We start from the raw sequence: 21137 nt of genomic DNA on the forward strand, positions 1-21137 counted from the left end.
CGGACGTGGTCTCCGTGATAGCTGTGTGATGCTGGGTAAGTGACTGCGGGTGAGTGACTCCCCTGAGCCTCAAGTCCTTTATGCGAACTCTGCCCTCAGGGTCAGGCAGGGATTCGAGGAGGTCGTGCATGTAAAACGCCCCGCTCCCGGGCTTGCCCCTGACAACTGCTCCATAAATAGAAGCAGTTGCTTTTACTACTGTTGCTGCGGGGACCAGGGACCGTTAGCCTTCACTGAGAGGAGGCGTCTCTCTAGGAAGGGCTTTAAGGGACAGTCGCCTCCACACCGCCTGGCCCCTTCACACCTCTCTTGGGAGGGAGAGGCTGGCCTTGACCAAGCCCTTCCGTCTCATTCGGGAGGATCCCCGCCTGGCTTTCCACTGCCCCCCCCCCTCCTCCACTGGCTCAGCGCCCACTCCCAGGGACGCCCTGGCCCCACTCACCTGCCTGCCGGATGGGGCCGCTGTCTGTGCTTCCCCCAAAGCCAAACTTGTCACAGAAGGGAGGCGCCCAGTGGGCCTCGCAGTGGCAGTTCTTCCTGTTGTTACACACCTGTCCGGGCAGCAGGGGAGAAGGACAGCAAGAGGGAAGCAGCATTAGGACCCACCCGGCACACGGGGCGGCGGTCAGTCTCTGAGCCCTGATGGGCTGCTGCACCGAAGCAAAGGCCCTGTGGTCAGAGTCCCCATCAGCCCCGATACAGCCGGGGGCAGAAATGTCGCTGCGAGCCTAAACCCCAAACGCAGCACAGGTGAGACCAGAGTCCGAGGCTGCAGATAAAACATGACCTGCCTGGTAGGGGGAGGATGGAGATTATTGGGGTTCGTCCGCTACGTCCACCCCTTTCCTTCTCAGTCAATTGCCGTGTCCCTCTTTTGCAGTGCAGCACTCCCCCCTCCTCCCCATCTGACCATGATGAGGAGCCCCCTCTGTGGTGAGGAGTGACCCTGCTGCAGGGGTGCGGAATCTGAGGTCTTGGGCACAGCCCCGCTTCCTTCGGACAGCAGGCTCAGAGAGGCTGGTGACCTGCTCGGACATGTCGTGCCCGAAATGCCCACCTCCCTCTCGCAGGCTCCCAGCGGCCCCTCCTTGGCGCCCAGCCCTGAATGAGCACTGGGCACGGTCTACCAAAAGCTGGTGTCCTCGTGACATGAGAGGGTGGCCCTCGCCCGTCGGGACAGGGGTGCCCGAGAAAGCGGGAGGGCGGGCGTTGCTCTGGGTGGGGGGCCCCTGAACGAGTAGCCTAGCTTGGAGACCAGAGCACTCCAGGGAGGAGCCAGCTCCGGCTCTCCTGGTTAGCAAGGGTGACCGATGGAGGCTGGTCCCCAACCTGTCCTGGCTGTTCGACTTGCTGCTATCACACGTGGAACTCACCGAGCCACTGCATGAACCCTCGGAATAGGAGCACGAACCCAAGAGGATACTATTTCTAGAGACTCGGAGTGCATGCTTTGGGAACACGGGATACAGGCAAGTGGCTACAAAGAATTTCTGACCAGTTTGGAACGGGTGGGACAATTGGGAACGGCTGAGAATCGCTGGCAGGCCGGAAGGGTTCTGAGCTCAGATGGCTTCTGAGGGTCCGAGTTTCTCTTCCGCTCAGGGAAACAGACTTTACGTCGTAGATGATGCGCTTTGGGTGGTTTATAGAAGGAGGTCAGTGCAGAGCTACTGGGGTGCACACGCCCCGAAGGCCTCAGTCCTGCATCAAAACACTGCTGGAGGGGCCAAGTGCATATTTTAATATTTTAAGGCAAAAATAAAATGCTTGCAGTGTATGTCTTATTTGTAATGTTTCCCTGCTTTGCACTGATTTTTTTTTTTTTTTTTGTGATGAATCAACCACCTGCCCCAATTGCTTAAAATAAGGCCAACAGTCAAGATAACCCGTGAGAAGCTGGAAAGTATATTCTTGATAAGCTGAAGCCACGCAGAATTAACTACTGAGTGGCACGGCCTGTGCCGGGTCCGAGCACAGATTACCGAGTCTCGCCTGTTTCTCAGCGATGCCGCTGCTGACGTAACACCCACCAGGATTCAGGCACCGTCCTGGCCACACCGTTGCGCACAGTCTCCCAACGCAAACCAGAGTCGTGTGCCCTGTTTGCAGCTTGTAGTAGAGAGACCGCAACCGGGACACCCCACTGGGAGGCGCTGCTGGTGAGCCTGGCCTCACTAGGGGAAGGACCGTAGTCAAGTCATTCGTCACCAAGTCATGGCGGCTACTCCGCCTACCCAGAAAATATGGGCCTTTCCTCTCCAGATGGATGGGCCCCCAGGGCTGTTGCGAAGCAAGGAGTCCAGGGACCCCGCCCTGGCATTACTACGAACCGGTCATGCAAGCTTGGACATGCACTCTTGCCACCTGGGTCTGGGCGTCTTCATCAGTAAGATAACAAGGCTGTACCAGATCATCTCTTACAGCCGTTAGAAAGAAATCTCTGATGCCACGAAGACATAAGAGGACTTCCTTTTACAGTGACAGTCAGCAAACCCATCTGACATGGCATCACGATCCTTTCCGGTTCCAACGCAATAGTAACTTCACGAAAACCCCCATAATTCTGTGTTAGGATCACTGGCGAGTGTGTGCAAGTTTTAAAAATAGAATTGGGAGCATGATTTCTGCAGAAAAGGTTTCAGAAAAACAAATGAACCACTGGCGTGGCTAATCAAGATTAATCGGGTTCCCTGGGAAATAATTAAGCCCATCAGGAAAAATAAATTCTGTTTGAAACAATTAGCGTCCTCTTCTCCCCTAAAAAACTCTCTGAGCTGAACTAACAGCCTTCTTGGGTTGAAATGCACACTGTACGTGATTTCAAGAACATGTGGTCCGTATGTTCTGTCTTCTTGGTCTTAATTCCTTCTGGAAGTATTTCAGTTCAGACACATATTCTGAATCGTGGTTGAAAGGAGGACAGCTCTGTTTGAAACGTTAAAGCAAAATCCTTCATGAAGGAAGGTTAGTTTTAAAATCACTTTGAAGATGACAAAGTCCTTTTTTAAAAAAAATCACAGGATGTTCATTTAAGAGATCATTACTGCTCAGTCTGATTCTCTTTGTTAAATAAAAGTCACATTTCTTATGCTATGTAAAGGGCAAAGAAAATTAGTATCTTTAGAAGACAAGATTGAGGTGACTGCTGTATTTCTTAGAAGTTAAAAAAATAGGGATTGCAGAGTCCTTTAAAATGAATGATTGAGTGCTTAATGTGGACTGGCTATAAAAAGGCAGTTCAGCCCACTCACCCCTCTGCTGTGGCACTGCTTGGCACATTCATGAACGCCGAAGACACTTATGTTTTGACATCGACGATTGAGGCAGATCTGCAGGAGGAGAAAAACACGGTAAATTTGTCAGCCCTTTTCCGATCACGTGCACAGGCACGTATCTGTGATTTAAAAAGAGAAGGCAAGGAAAGCTCGCGGAAGACTCTCTCCTTTCAGTGAATAGGCTGTAGCACAAGGACGGGCTTTCCATTTGACTCTGACCTGGAGTCTGATGCCTGCCTCCAAACTCAGCACGTTTCAAGACTCAGGTCAACGTGACTCAGGGTCAGCGTGGCACTTTTATACGGTTTCAGTCAATTATGAGATTACGATAACTGATTTTCTCAGGGTTTTTGTTTAGGGCTTGCAGTGAGACATGTGAATTCCAGCGTCCGTCGCCTCCCCTCCCCCTCAACGGCCCCTTCCGTTGAAAGATACAGGACGGGAGAAATGCACCAGCCCTTAACCTAGGGCCTGTGCAGACTCAGAGACTCCAAGAAATCCAAGGTCCAAGGACCTTTTGAAGGCGATATCGAAATATGGGAACTTTTCCAAATTACTGACTGACAAGTATTATCATCGATGACATAAACCATCAACAGAAATGCTCAGCAGAGGAAAACAGGCAGCTCCCTTGTGTTTATTAAACTTTGCAGAGGCAGTAATTTGCTGAATGACACCGGGTTGGTTGCGAGAGTTTAGTCTCATTTTAAAGGTGCATAATATGCACCAGACTCAAAGGAGCAGGCCCTTTATCTCCCATAAGATGTTACAAATTGGTGGGGTCAGAGGAAGAGAAGTCTAAGTTTTAGATTCCAGAAGCATATTTAATCGACAGAGCCTTCCTATGGGAAGTTCACCATCTGACCCCAACAGCTTGTGGAAGGCACTCAAGCGACACCCTTTGACAAAAGTGCCAGCTTTGAGCAGCTCCAAAGGCTGGTGGGAAACCTGGCCAAGGGGACGGTCACATTCCAGCCGAGACAAGAAATCGTCTGAGGTTACAAAGGACACAGCAGGACCCTGGTCAAAATCTCCGCCCAACCCATGAGCAAAGGCAAGCGTGGCTTCCAAAGAACCCGTGTTCTGCAGAAATAAAGAGCAAAACACATTTCTTCTTGTACGTGGAGAAAAACACTCATTGATGAATTGAGTCCTTGGAATTTCAGGGTTCAGATGCACCTGGCTCTGGCTGTTCAGGCTACAGTTTCAAAAATCAACTTGACCCTATCCAGGGTCAAGGCCAGAATATAAGCTAACGTGTGTGGTTAAGGAGACCCTGGAATGTACGTTGTGTTTCCTGGATCATCCCACTTCCTTAGAGATGAAGCATTTATGGGTCAGAGTAGATGGCGGAAAGGGGGTGAGTATACAGAATTCTTGCCCTAGGGACTCTGCTCAAGGGGTTGAATTCATATCTTTCTATTCTACTATGTGGCCTCTGTGTTATTGAGTTCATTTCATCATCATTTTGAAGATGGGATCTTTTTTTTTCATATTTTTGTTATTTTTATTTTATTTAAAAATTTTTTTTAAATATGAAATTTATTGTCAAATTGGTTTCCATACAACACCCAGTGCTCATCCCAACAGGTGCCCTCCTCAATACCCATCACCCGCCCCCCCCCCCCCCCCATCAACCCTCAGTTTATTGTCAGTTTTTAAGAGTCTCTTATGGTTTGGCTCTCTCCCTAACTTTTTTTTTCCTTCCCCTTCCCCATGGTCCCTTAAAAAACTTGTGGGGGTTGATTAATCTCCTTTCCTACCATGCTGTATTAACTTGCTTTCATTTAGCCTGATGAGAAAGCCTGGTGAGAAAAATCAACATGGCAGCATGTTAAAATCTCAATTTCACTTTTTTTTCCTCATTTTTGACTTTATTTCTAACCCCCCAGATATCTCAGTCTACCTTCCCCTTGGTCTCTGAAAGGACTCTCTTTGGCTTCAAGCTGATCCTATCTCTTCCCCTCTCCTATTCTCTCGTTGGGGGTCTCTGAAAATACATGTGACTTCCCGTTCTGTCCAGGTGAGAACAAGCCCTCGCTGTGCCAGAAACCAAACCCACGTTTCCAAAAACAACGTAATACACTACTGCGTTTCCTTCCAAAGTAATTTCCTGGCTGGAAATACTCATGACACCCAGAGTGCAGAAATGACTTCTTCACACCTAAAGGCTGAGAAACCAGGCTTGATTTTCCCAAATCTGCATCTCCATGGTCTGGCCAGGATCCAGGATTTATTAACGTTTCCTTCTAGGTGCAAAGAATTGGATGCCAAAGTTGCAGGAAGGAGTGGATTTAGGAAAACAAACCAACCTCCTAAGTGGGTTCCTGGACAGGACGCTTCTCAACGGGCCCCCCTCCAGACTTATATTTATGATGCAAGAGAGCCCCGGTGTCTTACTTTTCCGTCCGCACACTTTGTGCCCGCAAGCACAAGCCCGGGGTCCGGCATGTCATTGCCCAAGTACACGTGGGTCCCACGGCACAGAATCCGCCCTCCTTCCTGCAGCGGGATATTCGTTTCGATGGAAACGGCATTGGTACCGATGACGGGCCGGCTGGCGCCTCCTTGACACTGGATTTTCCCGCATTTAGCATCTCTGGAAGGGCAAGAACAGAGAGTCCCAAAGAGGGAAAGTTTGGGAGCAGCCCTTGGCGATGGAGGAAGTCCAGAGTGATGGCGTGGTCCGGCCGCAGCTTCCGTACCTCATCTCGCATTTGGCAAAGGAACTCTTGAAGTCTTTGCCACAGTTGCCGTAAGGGTCCCCTGCGGAGTTGACTCTCTCAAAGCAGATCCCAGGGGCCGGTTTAGCACCTGAAACAGAAGCAAAGAAGCAGAAGATGTTATTTCTAGAAACGTCTCTTTTATTTTTTGATTTTTACAAATTTATTTATTTTCAGAGAAACAGAGACAGCATGAGTCGGGGAGGGGGAGAGAGAGACGGGGTCGGGGGAGAGAGAATCCCAAGCAGGCTCCCCGCTGTCAGCACAGAGCCTGATGTGGGGCTCAAACCCGTGAAACTGCGAGAACATGACCTGAGCCAAAACCGAGAGTCGGATGCTTACCTGACTGAGCCACCCAGGCGCCCCTAAACACGTCTCTTTCTTTAACCTGTAGCTGATTCCTTTTCATCAGCCAAGAGCAGACGTGATTAGCATCTCATTAAAACCCAACAAAGCAAAGCAAAGAAACAACAGACCCTCGCAACAGCTGCGATCAACACTGGGTTCAGACGTGGACCTCCACAGGAAGCTACCGGAGGAAACTCCCATTTTCCCGTTCTCTGTTTTTCAAAAACCGCGTTGAGCGGCCTCTCCAAACTCCCTTTGAAAGGCATTATCCCGAACTGGACACACTTCTCTGTCATGGAACAAGGCAAGGTCTCTGGCTCAACAGTATCACGTTCCTGTTTTTTTTTGTTGTTGTTTTTCTTTAAAGTTACTTCATTTTGAGAGAGAGGGGGATGTGGGGGAGGGGCAGGAGTGGGGGGAGGGGAGAGAGAGAGAGAGAGAGAGAGAGAGAGAAGAGAAGAGAAGAGGAGAGGAGAGGAGAGGAGAGGAGAGGAGAGGAGAGGAGAGAGAATCCTAAGCAGGCTCCGTGCTGTCGGCGCAGAGCTGGACGTGGGGCTCGATCTCCCGAACGGTGAGATCACGACCTGAGCTGAAATCGAGTTGGACTTTTGACCGGCTGAGCCACCACGTCACGTTGTTCTTACAGCACCCACCCCAGAGGCCCCCTTCCGCCCACAGTGTGGTTGCGCCACTGACATACACAGCCTCTGCCCGATACCCACCTTCTCCCTTCTTCCTCTTTTTCATCTACTTACTGGAGGTCGGGGGATGGTAAGGATGAGTCTCGGCGTTGAGCCCGTACTTCGCTCTTAAATTAATCCTATTCGATGGCACTTTGATCAAGATACCTGGATCTAATTAGTCAAAGCAGCTGGGAAAAACTGTCGTCTAAAATATCAACAACTCAACGGTTGTCTGCATATATGCGTGGGCCCTATCTACTTATTACTTGGCTGTCTGGCTTTGTCTCTCCTTCATTCTTCCCTCCCATCCGTCCTACCTGCCTACCAACCCAGCTGTCCGTCCGTCTGTCCACCCATCCACCCACCTCCCGTCATGTTGCAGACTTCAATCGTACACAGATTTATCCGGTACTTACTATCTGCCAGGCACTGGGGGTACAGCGTTGGCCCCATGAGGACAAGACTTCTGCTTGCTTTCAAATTGCAAGAAGAAAGAAAAGCAAACAAATGAACGCGCCTGAAGTCCAGTGGAGGGCAACGTGATGAAGGAAACGGGAGAGCGAGAGGGGCCAGGGGGCTGTTGTTCTAAGCAGACTGGTCCCTCCTCTGAGAGGGGGGGACCAGGGGCCGAACTCCATAACTCAATCCTACCAGGGATCCTAAGACGGAGGTCTCATTTTCCCATTTTATGGACAAGAAAACCAGGACTGAAGAGGTTAAGTATGTTGCCTAAAGCCAGACGGCGGGGCCGTCTGAGGGCAGAGCTCAGCCTGCCCCCTCCGGTGCTCTCAGGTGTATCGAGGCCTCACAGGCACTGGGCCCTGCATGGGCCTTGAGGACACAGGGCAGAAGAAGACCCCCTCTCCCCCACACTGCTGAGGGGAGCGACGGGCAGGTGCACACGGGTAACAGGGCAAGAGCCATGATACGCACTCACGTGCAGCCCAGGTGATCCCAGACGTAGGTGGATAAGGGGTTCAGCGCTACTGCCGTGTATGGAGAGGGTAACCAAATGAGGTTATGATAAGATGGCTTTGTTCTTCTCTCCCTGCCTCAGAACACCAGGATACAGGAGACCAGCAGTTTCCAGCAGATGCTAAGCCCCTGGAACTGGGTAGGCAGGGTTGATATCACTCTGCCATGATGCTGTTTTGATGCTATATAGGTTCTGTCGTTCTTACTATTATTAAGTAACTTATCTCCTAAGAAATGCGGCCACGTTAAAAACAAAAAACAAAAAAAACCCAAACATTGTTGCAATTTGAATGTGTGAATTGATGAGTTAGTTTTCCTTATAGGGCAAAAAGAGATTTCTACACATATTAAAAATTTTTTTTAATGTTTATTATTTTTGAGAGAGAGAGAGAGAGAGAGAGAGACAGAGAGAGCAAGACAGAGAGCAAGCAGGAGAGGGGCAGACAGAGAGGGAGACAGGGAATCGGTAGCAGGCTCCAGGCTCTGAGCTGTCAGGACAGAGCCCGAGATGGGGCTCGAACTCACGGACCGCGAGATCATGACCTGAGCCGAAGTCGGCTGCTTAACCGACTGAGCCACCCAGGTGCCCCAAAGATTTCTATATGTCTATATGGCTGGATGTGTGTGTGTATAAACAGATCTCTGAGCAGTTTCAGACACATGAGCTTGTAAACAGGGTCACGAGGATGAGGGTTAGCCTGGGGTGTACAGAAGGTTAAGAACAAAAAGGGAGGAAGAGAGAGAAAGAGACGGGTGTCCACAATGATTTAAAAGAAAGAGGTAAGTTAGATGTATGAATACCAAATAAAGTGGGTAAAATAGGACAGGGAGTCAAGCAAAGGTATACAAATGGTATTTAAGCAAGTATGAAACATTTTCTAAGAGAGAACCGGATCCCTGCTGGGGAATCTGGACCCAGAACACAAAACTGGGTCTTCTAGGGTAGGGTGGGTTTGGGATTTAACGTCCCAAATGCCAATGGGCTGCCTGGCTTAGAAAACCAGGTGTCTGGTCAGCACAACGACTGTAAAATCACGAGAGGCTATAGAAGCCACCGCACACGCAAGGAGAGCTGCCATTTTCCCGAAGAGAAAATCGCACAGGAAAGGCGATGGCCAATTTGAATGTACACATTTGGAGCAACGTGGGTGATGGGGTCAAGAGTCATAGAACATATTGTCGGTTAACTTGATGAGAAATATTGAAAAGTCACATTTTAATTAAGAGATATTACTTTTTTCTTTTACTCTCCTGTATCGTGAAACAATACTCCCAGCTTGTTTACATTTCTCTTTGGTCTTAAGGTCTTTGGTCAACTGATCTTTGACCAAGGTGCCAAGAATACACAACGGGGTAAGGACAGTCTCTTGAATAAATGGCGCTGGGAAAACTGGCCATACACATGCAAAAGAATAAACGGGACCCTTATCTAATAACACCAGACACAAAAATGAACTCAACACGGAGTAATGACTTCAGTGTAAGACTTGAAACTATAAAAAGGAAAGAAGAAAACGTAGAGGAAAACCTTCCTGATGTTGGTCTTGGCAAAGATCTCTTGGGCAGGATGCCAAAAGCATAGGCAACAAAAGCAAAAAGAAAGTGGGGCCACATCAAACTGAGAGGCTTCTGAATGGTAGAGAAAAAAATCAACAAAATGTGAGACGACCTACAGAATGGGAGAAAATATCTGCAACCCATACATCTGCCAAAAGGTGAATGTATAAAATATATAGGGAACTTCTACAACTCAGTAGCAAAAAATCCCAAATGACCAGATTAAAAGATGGGCAAAGGAACTGAATAGACATTTCTTCAAAGAAGACGTGCAAACAGCCAACAGTTACAGGAAAAGACACTCAACATCACTGATTATCAGGAAAATACAAGTCAAAACCACAATGAGCTATCACCTCGCACCAGTTAGGATGGCTGTTACTAAAAACATGAAAGATAACAAGCGTTGGCAAGGATGCTGAGAAAAGGGAACCTTCATACCCTTATACCATACGTTGTAGGAATGTAAACAGATACAGCCTTTGCAGAAGACAGTGTGCAAATTCCGCAAACAACTAAAAACAGAACTACCATATCGCCAGCAGTCCTGCACCTAGGTATACATCCAAAGGAATCGAAATCAGGATCTTGAAGAAATATCTAAACTCCCATGTTCACTGCAACATTATTCACAATGGCCAAGACATGGAACCAACCTGTGTCCATTGATGGATGAATGGATAAAGAAAATGTGGTATATGCACACAACTGAAGATTACTCAGCCTTAAAAAATAAGGAAATCCTGCCCTTTGAGACAGCCTGGATAAACCTGGAAGACATAATCCTAAGTGAAAGAAGTCAGACACAGAAAGACCAACACTGCGTGATCTCACTTACAGGTGGAATCTAAAAAGTCAAACTGACAGAAGCAGAGAGTAGAACGGTGGTTGCCAGGGGCAGGGGGGAGGTGTGGGGAGACGTGAGGAGGTATTAGTCGAAGAGTACAAAGTTTTCGTTGTGAAAAATTAGTCCTAGAAATCTACTATACAGCAGAGTCTCTAGTTAATATAAAATTTTGCCAAGAGGGTAGTTCCTAATGCTAAGTGTTCGTTCTCTCTCTCATACATACACACACACACACACACACACACACGAAGAGAGGTATGACCTTTTAGAGGCGATGAATGTGTTTATGGCATCCATTGTGGCGACGGATGTACACTCATCTCCAAGCTTGTCAAGTTGTACACATTAAATACCTACAGCTGCGTGTATGTCAACCACACCTCAATAAAGTGATTACAAAAAGTCTGTTTTCTGCAGCCCATCCTCTGTATTTCTAGCTCATGTTGATGCTGACCTTTTTACTCTGTTGTGATGTTGTCACTGGAAATCTTATTCTTAGGTTCAAGTACCCACTCCTCCAACAATGAGTCTTCTGATTTTACTGTTTTCTATTTGCTCAGAGGGTATATACTCAGGATCTCCAGAAGCTGATCATTTATCCTGTTGCTTGTCAAAGTGATCTTTTCAAGGATCCTTTACCAGAACAACAACAACAACAACAACAACAACAACAACAACAACAAAAGGCGGAGGCATGAAGTCACACCCTAGGAACAGTAATTAAACATACGACAAACGTCCCGGTCTTTTCGGAAACCCAATCTTGTCCATCAGCCTCAACCAGGCTCCTAAACAGCACTGATAGAGGCTCCCGAGGCCCGATGCACCTTTCCGACAGGACTGTGAGAGTCAAAAGACATGATCGAGAGATGAATAGGTCAGTAGTCAACCAAGCTTTCTGACGGATAATTTCTGGGGGGGAAACCATGCTTTCTATCTGGGCATGTATGGGATCCAAGAAAAACAGTGACCGTTTACCGAATTTCCATTGCTTTTGGAAGGCTGCCTGCCTTCTCCGGTCTCTCTAAGCAGCCATGCTGCAGAGTTGGAAGGGCAAGAGACTCGGGCCTGAGAATAACGTAAGCTGATCTGGTGTCAACCCTACATACCAAGAGACCCGGTAACATGGGGACAAGTGCATCACCTGACTCAGAGGTGCTGTGAGACTCAGTGAGGCCCCAACACACGGCAGGCTCTCAGTCCAACTGAATTATAATAAGGACAGCCATCGATCACGGGGAAGGGGAAGTCTGGCTCCTGGACATTAAGAGTGGGAGAATGGGTGAGGGAGAAAGAGAGCTCCTCGTGCCTGGCCAGGTTTGCAACACCTACTTTACTTGCAATAGTTCATGGTTCTATCAACAGGGACTTGACATCTGTCTCCTTCACCGAGGATTGTCCCCAGTGCCTCGCACATCAGAGGAAACCAATGAAAAGTGTTGAATGATGGGATAAGTAATTTCTGAACCTACCTTGGGACATGAGGGGGAAGGGACTCTCCGAATCTGAAACACTGGGAAGTTTTGTACATACTCTGTATATTAAATAACAACTCTAGTCGCAGCTCAAGGACTTCAACTTCCCTACACCTCTCCCCTCCCGACTCATTTCAGGGAGTGAAGCTCCCCATGGCTCCACATCCCGTGGTCGTTCTGGGCACCCTCCCAGCCTGCGCTGGGTGAGCCCCTAGAGCGTCATCTCACCGCACAGGCACTAAGCACCATCTTGAAAGAGGTAGTAGGAGATCTCAAGTACAGACATTTGGGTCTGAGTCATTTTTATACTCTGGGAACCAAGGTCATCTTCCCTGTAATTCCTTCCCTCGCCCTTAAACCAACCAGCACACACATTTTAAATGAATGAACATATTTTAGATCACCAACATACCATCGGTTGAGTACCCCCACTATTGGGTATCGTGCTGGGTCCGGCACGCAGGATCTTTAATCCTTACAGCCACCCCTGTAAGGTCTACGGACCCCACTTCACCGATTCAAACACCAAGGCTCAACTTGCTGAAGATGATAATGTTGGGGAGGTGGTAAAGCTGGACTTGACTCACGGATCCAATGCCGAAGCCCACGGTCCTTCTATTCAGCTGCAATCTCCCTCTTAGAAACCACCTAACTGGCAACACACTCCTCTCCCTGCGGTTCCTTTCTCTCCAGAACCACCAGATGACTCCTGTAATCTGTCCATCCTCAGGCTTGGCTGCATCTCCACCAAATCTTTTTCAGGGAATAACTTGACAGGCTGTGACACTGGCCACCCGTGCTTATTCTGAGGTAACGGTAATGAACGGAGTTGGGTGACATGCCCTTGAGTCTGAGCACACCAGTTGGGGCGGGGGTCTTCCTCTAAGAAGGGGGCAGTGGAGAGAAAGTGGGTAAACATTTTTATGTCTCTTTGCTGAATGTCTACTGACTCAGGAAAAGAAATGAAAATCCCTGACTCTGATAACTTGAAAACTGCTGCAGGCAGAAGTCAGTCCATAAAGAAGCAAAGCTGGGTAGGGCTTGCTCTACTCTGGTATTAATCTGCCCAGTGGCTTGAAAAATGCAGCTTTCTAAAAGTTAACTTTCTGTTTTTCCCAGGAAACCAATAACGGTCTAGATCCAAGACTTACTCATTTTAGCTCTCACCCAGAACTTGAGGGAGCAAGAAATGCCATGTCACACTTTACCACTGGTGTATCATCACCGGGACATGTCAGTGACATGGCTTGCTACAATGTGGCAAAGAAAACTCACATTTGGAAGAAAATTAGGTCATGCTTTCATCAGCTACGTGAACTTGGGGATGGGACGGATCTCTCTCTGTGACATCAAAGACCAGAACCCATACTCAATCCCTTGTCACGGGGCTTCTTCATCTGTTTATCTAGAGAATCAATAGAAAGCACATGATCATGTGTACTTCTTGGTCAACCTCCATGGATAAGATCTTTGGCATTCTCCATCCTCAAGCACTTAGGGGCTGACAGCTTTCGTCAATGCTCAGAAATGGCTGTTTTAATTTGGGTGGGGACATGGTGCCTGGAGGATGGGGCAGAACCCTGCTTCCAATGCTTGTTCTTGGGACGCCTGGGTGGCTCAGTCGGTTAAGGGTCTGACTCTTGATTTCGGCTCAGGTCACCATCTCACGGTTGGTGGGTTCCAGCTCCGTATCGGGCTTTGTGCGGACAGCGTGGGGCCTGCTTGGGATTCTCTCTCTGCCCCTCCCCTGCTTGCTCTCTCTCTAGCTCTCTCTCAAAATAAATCCATGAAACAAACTTAAAAAAACAAAAACGGAAACAAAAGCGACGCTTGTTCTCATCCAGTTGGGCTGGTCTTTCCTGCCCTGGGGTCTCTACGTTGGGATGAGAAATCGTGGCACGAGAAACACGGAGGTTTAAAGGCCAAGAGGTTTAAAATGACCGAAACTTATTTTAGAAGTACAAAAGCAGCTGGGACCGGATTCAGATCATAACATGCCCGGCCGCCACCCCACCTGCCATTTCAGGCTGTAGGCGGGGCCGCGCGGGGTTCTGTGCCGCCTCCGGGGGCCGGCAAGCTTCCGGCTGGAGGCGGGGCACTGCTCGGCACCGCCCCTTCCAGCACAGCCCGCTGCGTCGGGGCCAAACCCCTCCTGGGGAGGAATCTCTCCAGCGTGGGAGAGCCTGTGCCCACAGCACGGGAGGAGACTCCGGTCCGGCCACAGTGCTCCGTCCCACAGGTCGGAAGATGGGTCAATGATGGATGATGGACCAAAGCCAAGTAAATCAGCGTTTTCCTTGGAACCTGGCTGCTGGAGCCCGTTGGAGAAGGGTCCTGGGCTGCTGTGTTCCTTCGCATTGCTGACTGTGTCCTTCCAGGCCTTCTCCCACCACCACCTTCCCGTGAGGCTGGACCCCGCCCTCCTTCTCTCGACCGTGCTGTGGGGGCTTCCCCTCCTTGCATTCGCCACGCTTGCTCTCTTGCCTCCTGTGATGTCCCAAGGCTCCTTCCTCCCAGTGTAAAAACCCAGCAGACAGGGACAGTGCCTCAGGCCCGCACAGAGCAGGTGCGTGCCAAGAAGGAGTGCAAAGCCACAGGGAAAGCAATCTGGGGAAGGCACATCGTGTCTCAACTGCCTTCCCCAGAGGAAGTCAATTATGATTTCTGCCGAACAAGGCATCTCGGGTAAACGGATGCGGTCTCCTGGCTTATCTTTACTGTGACTCTGGATTTTCACTTACTCATTTACATCAAAGGAAGTATTACTGTGCGGTCGGACGGGGAAAGAAGATCTAAGGTCATCAAAAGACAGACATTTTACAAATACAGGCGAAGTAAGAAACCTTATCGGCGGGAAAACCGGAAAGGGGGCTCAGGGCTGACCTTGGGAACAGATACAGCTCTTGCATTAAAAGAAAACATTAAAAGCAGCAGAGTAGAAGACCCAAACCCCAGAGGCAACATCCCGCGCGCCCTGGCTGTGTGTAGACCCAGCAGAGACCAGTTCCGACAGTGGACCAGGACTCACCCAAGTGACTCTCGTGGCTTTTGTGTGCGAGTGGCCGTCCGGCATTTCTCTCAGAGCCACAATGGTCAATAATTTCAAAAGTGCAAATGACTTCTACCCACTGGTAAGAGGTTATAAAGGCACAGGTTTGGGTTCAAAGTTGCCACGCTTAAAAATATCTGTCTTCCCATTTTCACGAAGAGACTTCACGTCTGTCTCTTGAGAAGCAAAATGACAACCGTTTTCTTATCGCCACTCTATCACATCCATCTACAGCCTTTGGATTCTTAACAATGGAACACTTAGAGGTTCTGCCATTATCAAGAGATAAAATTTAGCCTTTCAGAGGGAATTCTGACATCACGCTGGTAGTTTACAATGACACAGAAAGTGATGGGTTTTAATTACCAGTCTTATCTTCAGAGTGATAAAACTTATATTTGGGATTGTAGTTTGGAAGTTTGACTGTCATTATGCCTGTTGAAAGGAGATGATGACATCTTGCATTAAGCCCACAATTTACTTGATCTAATCTCTTCCTTAAAATGACTTTATTACGCAAATGATCTTCTGCCATTTGGGCGGATGGGCTCCTCCCTCCCTGTCACTAACTGTCCCAGCCCCCTGATGCTCACTGCTCCACCCAGAGACAAAGGCACTCTTATGAGCAACTGAAGGTCCTGTTGGTCTCCTCGTATTTCTCCCTCTCTCTTCTCCAAATTGACCTTTGCGTTCAACGGAAAATGGAGCCCAAACGAACAAATCTTATCATTGCTTTCTCACGCAGCGGGACAGAAGGGAGACCTTCCCGACTCTTGGACGATAGGACTCTTGGCAAGAGCGTCTCTCGCTTCCCGTTGCTCGTCACCAGAGTGGTAGACGGTTAGCAAATGTTCCGCTCCAGGTGTATCATCATAACGCAAACTCATTTAAACCAGCCTTGCAGATAAACACTGAATGTTTACCAGCCCATAAAAATTGTCTGGCCAGCTCACACTGCATAAATCAAGCGACGCTATTGTCTGGTGAGTGATAAAATAGATAAAACGAACGTATTTCAGGACTCCCCTGATGCAAATTGTTTGTGGCTCTCGACGTGCAGTTATCTGTAAGATTAATTTCCAAGTCACGCTTTCAGTCACCATGGTTCAGATAGACAACACTGGCAAAAGTGAATTTTCTGCCTGAAGAAAAATACCCAGCTTATTTCAGAAGGAATAAAGGTCATCTCACATTGACAGAAAATCTTTGTGGTTATTAAGTCCAAACTGGACTAAGTGAGCTAAATACAAGTTACAGTTTGAACTGCAGATAACATTTCTGTGTTTGACACCAACATATAAAGTCTTGAGATGTAACATTTGTGGAAGAAAAATTGGGGACAGGGAAGAATTTAAGCTCCTCGCCAACGAGAACATTACCGACATTAATTAGGAAAGGAGACAAATGAACAAAAACCCCAAAAGGTATTCTAGAAGTATCTTACATTGGGGGCACCTGGGTGGCTCGGTCCGTTAAGCATCTGACCTCGGCTCAGGTCATGACCTCACGGTGGGGGAGTTCGAGCCCGGCATTGAGGCCCACATCGGGCTCTGCGATGACTGTTCGAATGCTGCCTGGGGTTCTCTCTCTCTGCCCCTCTCTCTCTCTCTCTGCCCCTCCCCCATCTTGCACTCTGTCTCTCTCAAAATAAATAAATAAACCTAAAAAAAAAAAACAGAAGAAGAAAAGTCTCTTACTTTGCTAGTTGGGGTTTGGAGGCATATGTTTTGAATTTTCTGTCATTCTATTTGTAGAAAGATTTGGAAGCAGGATGAATTTATTGAAATATGATGCTGGATTGAGAAACGTCCATTTCAAAAGGGAATAGTTAGCTGGAAGGAAGGGCTTTCTCCGGTCAGCGTTTGGGTAGCCAGGTCTGGAGAGTAATGGACTTCCTGAGCATAAATGGACACTTCCGGATGGCTCCACAGTTCAGTTGGGTCACTGGGGTACGCGTGGCACAGGCCAGGAGTAGACGCTCAATGAATCCTGGAGCTCTGGGCTACTGGGGCTCGTGGGGAGCCTAAAATGACCCTGATGCAAATGTGCTTCAGCTCCCCAAGCATTTGCTAATCATGGTGAAACGAGATACGGCAAATGTGTCCTTGACAGTAAGTTTTACTCTTCTGAATGGTGAAAAGCTGATTCAAACCAGCCACTGTAACACGGCATTAGAATGTTCCCAGCCTGGTCCCTCTAGTTGGCCAGGGGCCTGGCTGAGGAAGTCACCCCCGCCCCGGGATTGTGACGGTCACATCCTGACTCCACTCCGGGTCCAGGAGATAGTGCAGAGGGACTGTGGGAAGTACGTCACTCTGGCAGACTCGGGCTCTTGAGTCAGCATCTTAGACTAGCAGGACGTTGATGAATGTTTAATAAATGAGAGAACGGGGTGAGAAACGAGGATCTCTGCTCTCCAGGTCACAGACCAAGCTCTGGACAAGCAGGGCTGCCTGAAGTTCCCTGGGGTGGCCCCTTTGCACCTTGACCGTCGCTATTTCGTATGCAGGAAATACCCTTCCCCTCCCACCCCTGCCGAACGACTTCTCCAAGGCAACCGCATCTAGGACGCCTTCCTGGTTGGCTCCATACCACACTCCGGGTTGAGCCCTCTCTTGACCATGCCTCACCACATCACGGCACTCAGAGAATCTTGCTCACTAGTCCGTGAGCGTCCTGTGAGCTCAATCCCATCTTATTTGCAGAGTTCGGACTTCCTAGGAGCCACGCATCTAGCATGCTACTGCATGGGACACCTTACATATGATGGGTAACAGGCCGGGTTAGAGGATGACGACATACCCACAGGGTAGGCATCTGACAAGCCCCGTGTTACGGACGAGGCACAAAGGTTGAGTAGACCTGTCGAAGGTCACCTGGCTAGTAAGGGGTCTGTTTAGCACCTGTGGCAGGCAGAAAAAGGGCCCCCCAAAGGGGCCTGCCCTCTAATCCTCGGAACCCGTGAGTATGTGACCTTACGTGGCAAAGGGACTTGGAAGATGTGATTAAGGATTTGGGGGTGGGGAGTCTCCTGAATGGTCTGAATAGGTGCAACGTAATCATGGGGCCCTTGTAAGAGGGAGGCAGGAGGGTCAGACTCGGAGAAGCTGTGAGCGAGGAAGGAGAAGCCAGAGAGAGACAGAGCCTGGAAGATTCGTGCCGCCGCCCTCGAAGATGAAGGAGGGGCCACGGGCCAAGGAACGCGGGGGCCTCGGGAAGCTGGCGGAGGCGCAGGGATACGCTCTCCCCTACGGCCTGCAGAAGTAACGTCGCCCTGCCAACATCTCGGTTTTAGGGTTTCCAACTCGCAGGGCCAGAAGACGACAGATCTGTGTCGTCGTAAGCCGCTAAATTTGTGGTCATTTGTTACAGCAGCCGCAGGAAACTCATACAGCGCCCTTGAACTAGACCACAAGACAGCTGCACTGCCAGGGAAGGGAAGGAACCCACTGCGTTTACCCAGGAGGGCGGTCAGAGGCCCTTCTGAGAAGGTCCCCGGTGTGGAGGGCCCCCGCTGGTTCTGGCACGCACGTCCTCCGCCCTCCTGAGGAAGTTGGTGCAGCGACCTGAGGTCCAGAGAAGGAGTTGGCTGGAGTGCACTGAACCCCTGAAGCCCCGAGCCTGAGGCGGGTCCCCAAGCTTGTCATTTCCAGGAACGCTGAGCCTCCCTGACGCCAGGAAGGCTCGGTCCATGTGCACTGACCCTCTCACGGCGACCGGGCCACCGCCCCGGCACAGGCCTCCTCAGCCCTCAGGGGGGCGGCAGGGGAGAGGGGAGGCGAGCGAGGAGCTCCGGGGGAGTGGCCCTCCTCAGGAGCTGGTGCGGGTCCCCGGGGCCGCCAGGCTGCCAGCCTCACCGTCAGCCACGAGGACGCTGAGAAGTCTCAGGAGGGAACTTCCTACTGCTCTCGCTTTTGAAAAGCTCAGTCCGTGAGTCAGGCTGTCGGTTTGCCTGCCTGTCTGGCGCGCGCGCACGCGCTCTCTCTCTCTCTCTCTCTCTCTCTCTCTCTCTGGTCAGGCAGCTTGAGAAGGCCTGATCCGATGAGATAAATACCCGCCTCGGTCACCAGGAATCTAAGGCGCGCAGCCAGCTGAGTCACACGGTGGCGATGGCTCAGAGAGAGCCGCGGAGTTCAAGCTGACCTCACTTTGGAAACGGGGCCAGACGCTGCAATACAGCGGGACACCGGAGAGCACATTGGACTCCGAAGGCTCCAAGTGCTGTGTGTGCTCTGGCCACAGAAGGCCGTTTTGGAAGGGAGCGTCCTGACTCCCCCTGTAACTCGAGAAGCGGGGAGACTGCTGAGTCCGGAGAAAGGCTGGGGAGGAGCGGCCACCAGGGATGCTTCAGGCCACGAGGATGTGGCCTGCAGTGGTAGCCGCTGTCCCAAAGTGACCTCGCTTGACTGAAAGGTGTCTGAAGTCACTGACCCGCTCAGAGCCCAGCCGGGCATCTGACGCGTGTATTTTTTTTTTTTTTAATTTTTTTTTAGACGTTTATTTATTTTTGAGACAGAGAGAGACAGAGCGTGAACGGGGGAGGGTCAGAGAAAGAGGGAGACACAGAATCTGAAACAGGCTCCAGGCTCTGAGCCGTCAGCCCAGAGCCCGACGCGGGGCTCGAACTCGTGGACCGTGAGATCGTGACCTGAGCCGAAGTCGGCCGCTCAACCGACTGAGCCACCCAGGCGCCCCTGACGCGTGTATTTTGAGGGCCTCCCGCTTTGTGCCCGAGTGGACCCGCAGAGCCTGAGGAGCCCCGGGAGAGCTCCTCCCAGACATGGCGAACGGGCTGCACCAGCCCCCGGCTGCACCACGCCGCTCCTTCTCGCCCCTCAGGGCCGTCCAAGTACAGAGGGCCATCTTCGGCTGGTGGGGCCACGGGCTCGACGACGGGACCCAATCCTCAGAAACACCGGTCCTTGCTCTCCCTGCTTGGCCACTGCTTTCACACCCCGCTGAACACCCGAGCTTTGATGACCGGTCACCATTTTCTGCCCTCGTTTACTGCCCTCATCATCCCTGAAACCGAAACCTCACACACGAAAGTCTGACAAAGACCCAATATCGGATTTCCCTTCCTCTAGAGCTTGCCTGGCTCTCTGCCTGGCTGACCACGGTGGCCGTGCCACAGCTGGTGTCCCCGGCCAGCAGTGAGGTCACCTCCGCAGGCGGCGGGGAGGAGGGAGAAGGACAAGACGGGACGGGGGCCGCACTCTTGGAAAGTGCTCTCTGGGGGACTGGATTCGCTGCTGGAATCCCGGAGTGGGGGGGCAGAGGCAGCAAACGCTGGGGTGAGGAGTCCTCGGGGTCCCGGCTGCCCCACGGGGGCCCTGGACCCCCGGCCCCAGAAGATGGGCCAACAGAGAGCCGCGTCCAGGGGCCCGATTCTTCCTCCTGTGGCGTCCCAGCATCCGCTCCACCGCGGAGCTTCCGTGGAAGTTTTGTTCTAGGCCTGGCTCTTGGGCACAGCCGCACAGCGTGCATTACGTATGGCTCTTGGGTCCGTGGGCCTGGGCGCCAATCCCAGCCTTACGCCATCAGGAAGCTGACTTCCGGTCTCTGAATTTGAGCCGCACCTTCTCTGCACCGTAGTCATCTCCCCTACCTCTCTCCTGTCGGAGGGCTGGAAGGGACGAGTCATACGGAGCACCTGGCCCAGCATCCTGCACACAGGAAGCAGGGAGTGGACAGCCCCTAACTGCCCCGGCAGCTGCTTCCTGGCCACCTGCCCGTCTGGGTGCCTTTTTCGGGAACGCACACGTCCGCCACTCTGCTTTCAGAACCCGGCTGCCTCACAAGGCTCTCCAACACCTGCCTCCGCGTTCTTCCTCTGCACCCTGGGGTCCCGGCCTCCCGCCCTGGCGGCCCTTTCCACACGCCAGCTCGCTGCTCCCTGCGTCAGGAGTGACCCCTCCTTGTCCTTCCTGGTCACAGGCTCCTCACGTGGCGAGTCCGCCAGGACTTTCTCTTGCCCGAGCACCAAGAAGCACTTACGTGATCAGAGCGGGTAGGAAGTTCTATCTGTCTGCCCAACGACTGTTAAGCCATCTGAGGGCAGGGGTCACGGCTGGTCCTCCCCATCGCCCCACAGGGCGCACAGCAGGTGTTCACACATCTCTCAGTGGGCCGCGCTCCGGGCAGTGCCCCTTTCGGCGCGCCCAGCGCCCGGCACGGCCCCAGGTCTTCCAGGGAGCCGATCGCT

General features: G+C 50.9%; 1 protein-coding gene across 1 annotated transcript in view; it reads right to left on the minus strand.

The window, feature by feature from the left end:
* Positions 1–21137, minus strand: part of ADAM12 (ADAM metallopeptidase domain 12) — a 348424-nt gene that overhangs the window by 32134 nt on the left and 295153 nt on the right. Inside the window, 4 exon segments of the mRNA XM_049645890.1 lie at positions 443–551; positions 3252–3329; positions 5676–5874; positions 5981–6089. Of these exon segments, the coding sequence (XP_049501847.1) occupies positions 443–551; positions 3252–3329; positions 5676–5874; positions 5981–6089 (495 nt within the window).

This window comes from Panthera uncia, chromosome D2, assembly GCF_023721935.1.
Source record: "Panthera uncia isolate 11264 chromosome D2, Puncia_PCG_1.0, whole genome shotgun sequence".
In the NCBI taxonomy this organism is placed as follows: Eukaryota; Metazoa; Chordata; class Mammalia; order Carnivora; family Felidae; genus Panthera; species Panthera uncia.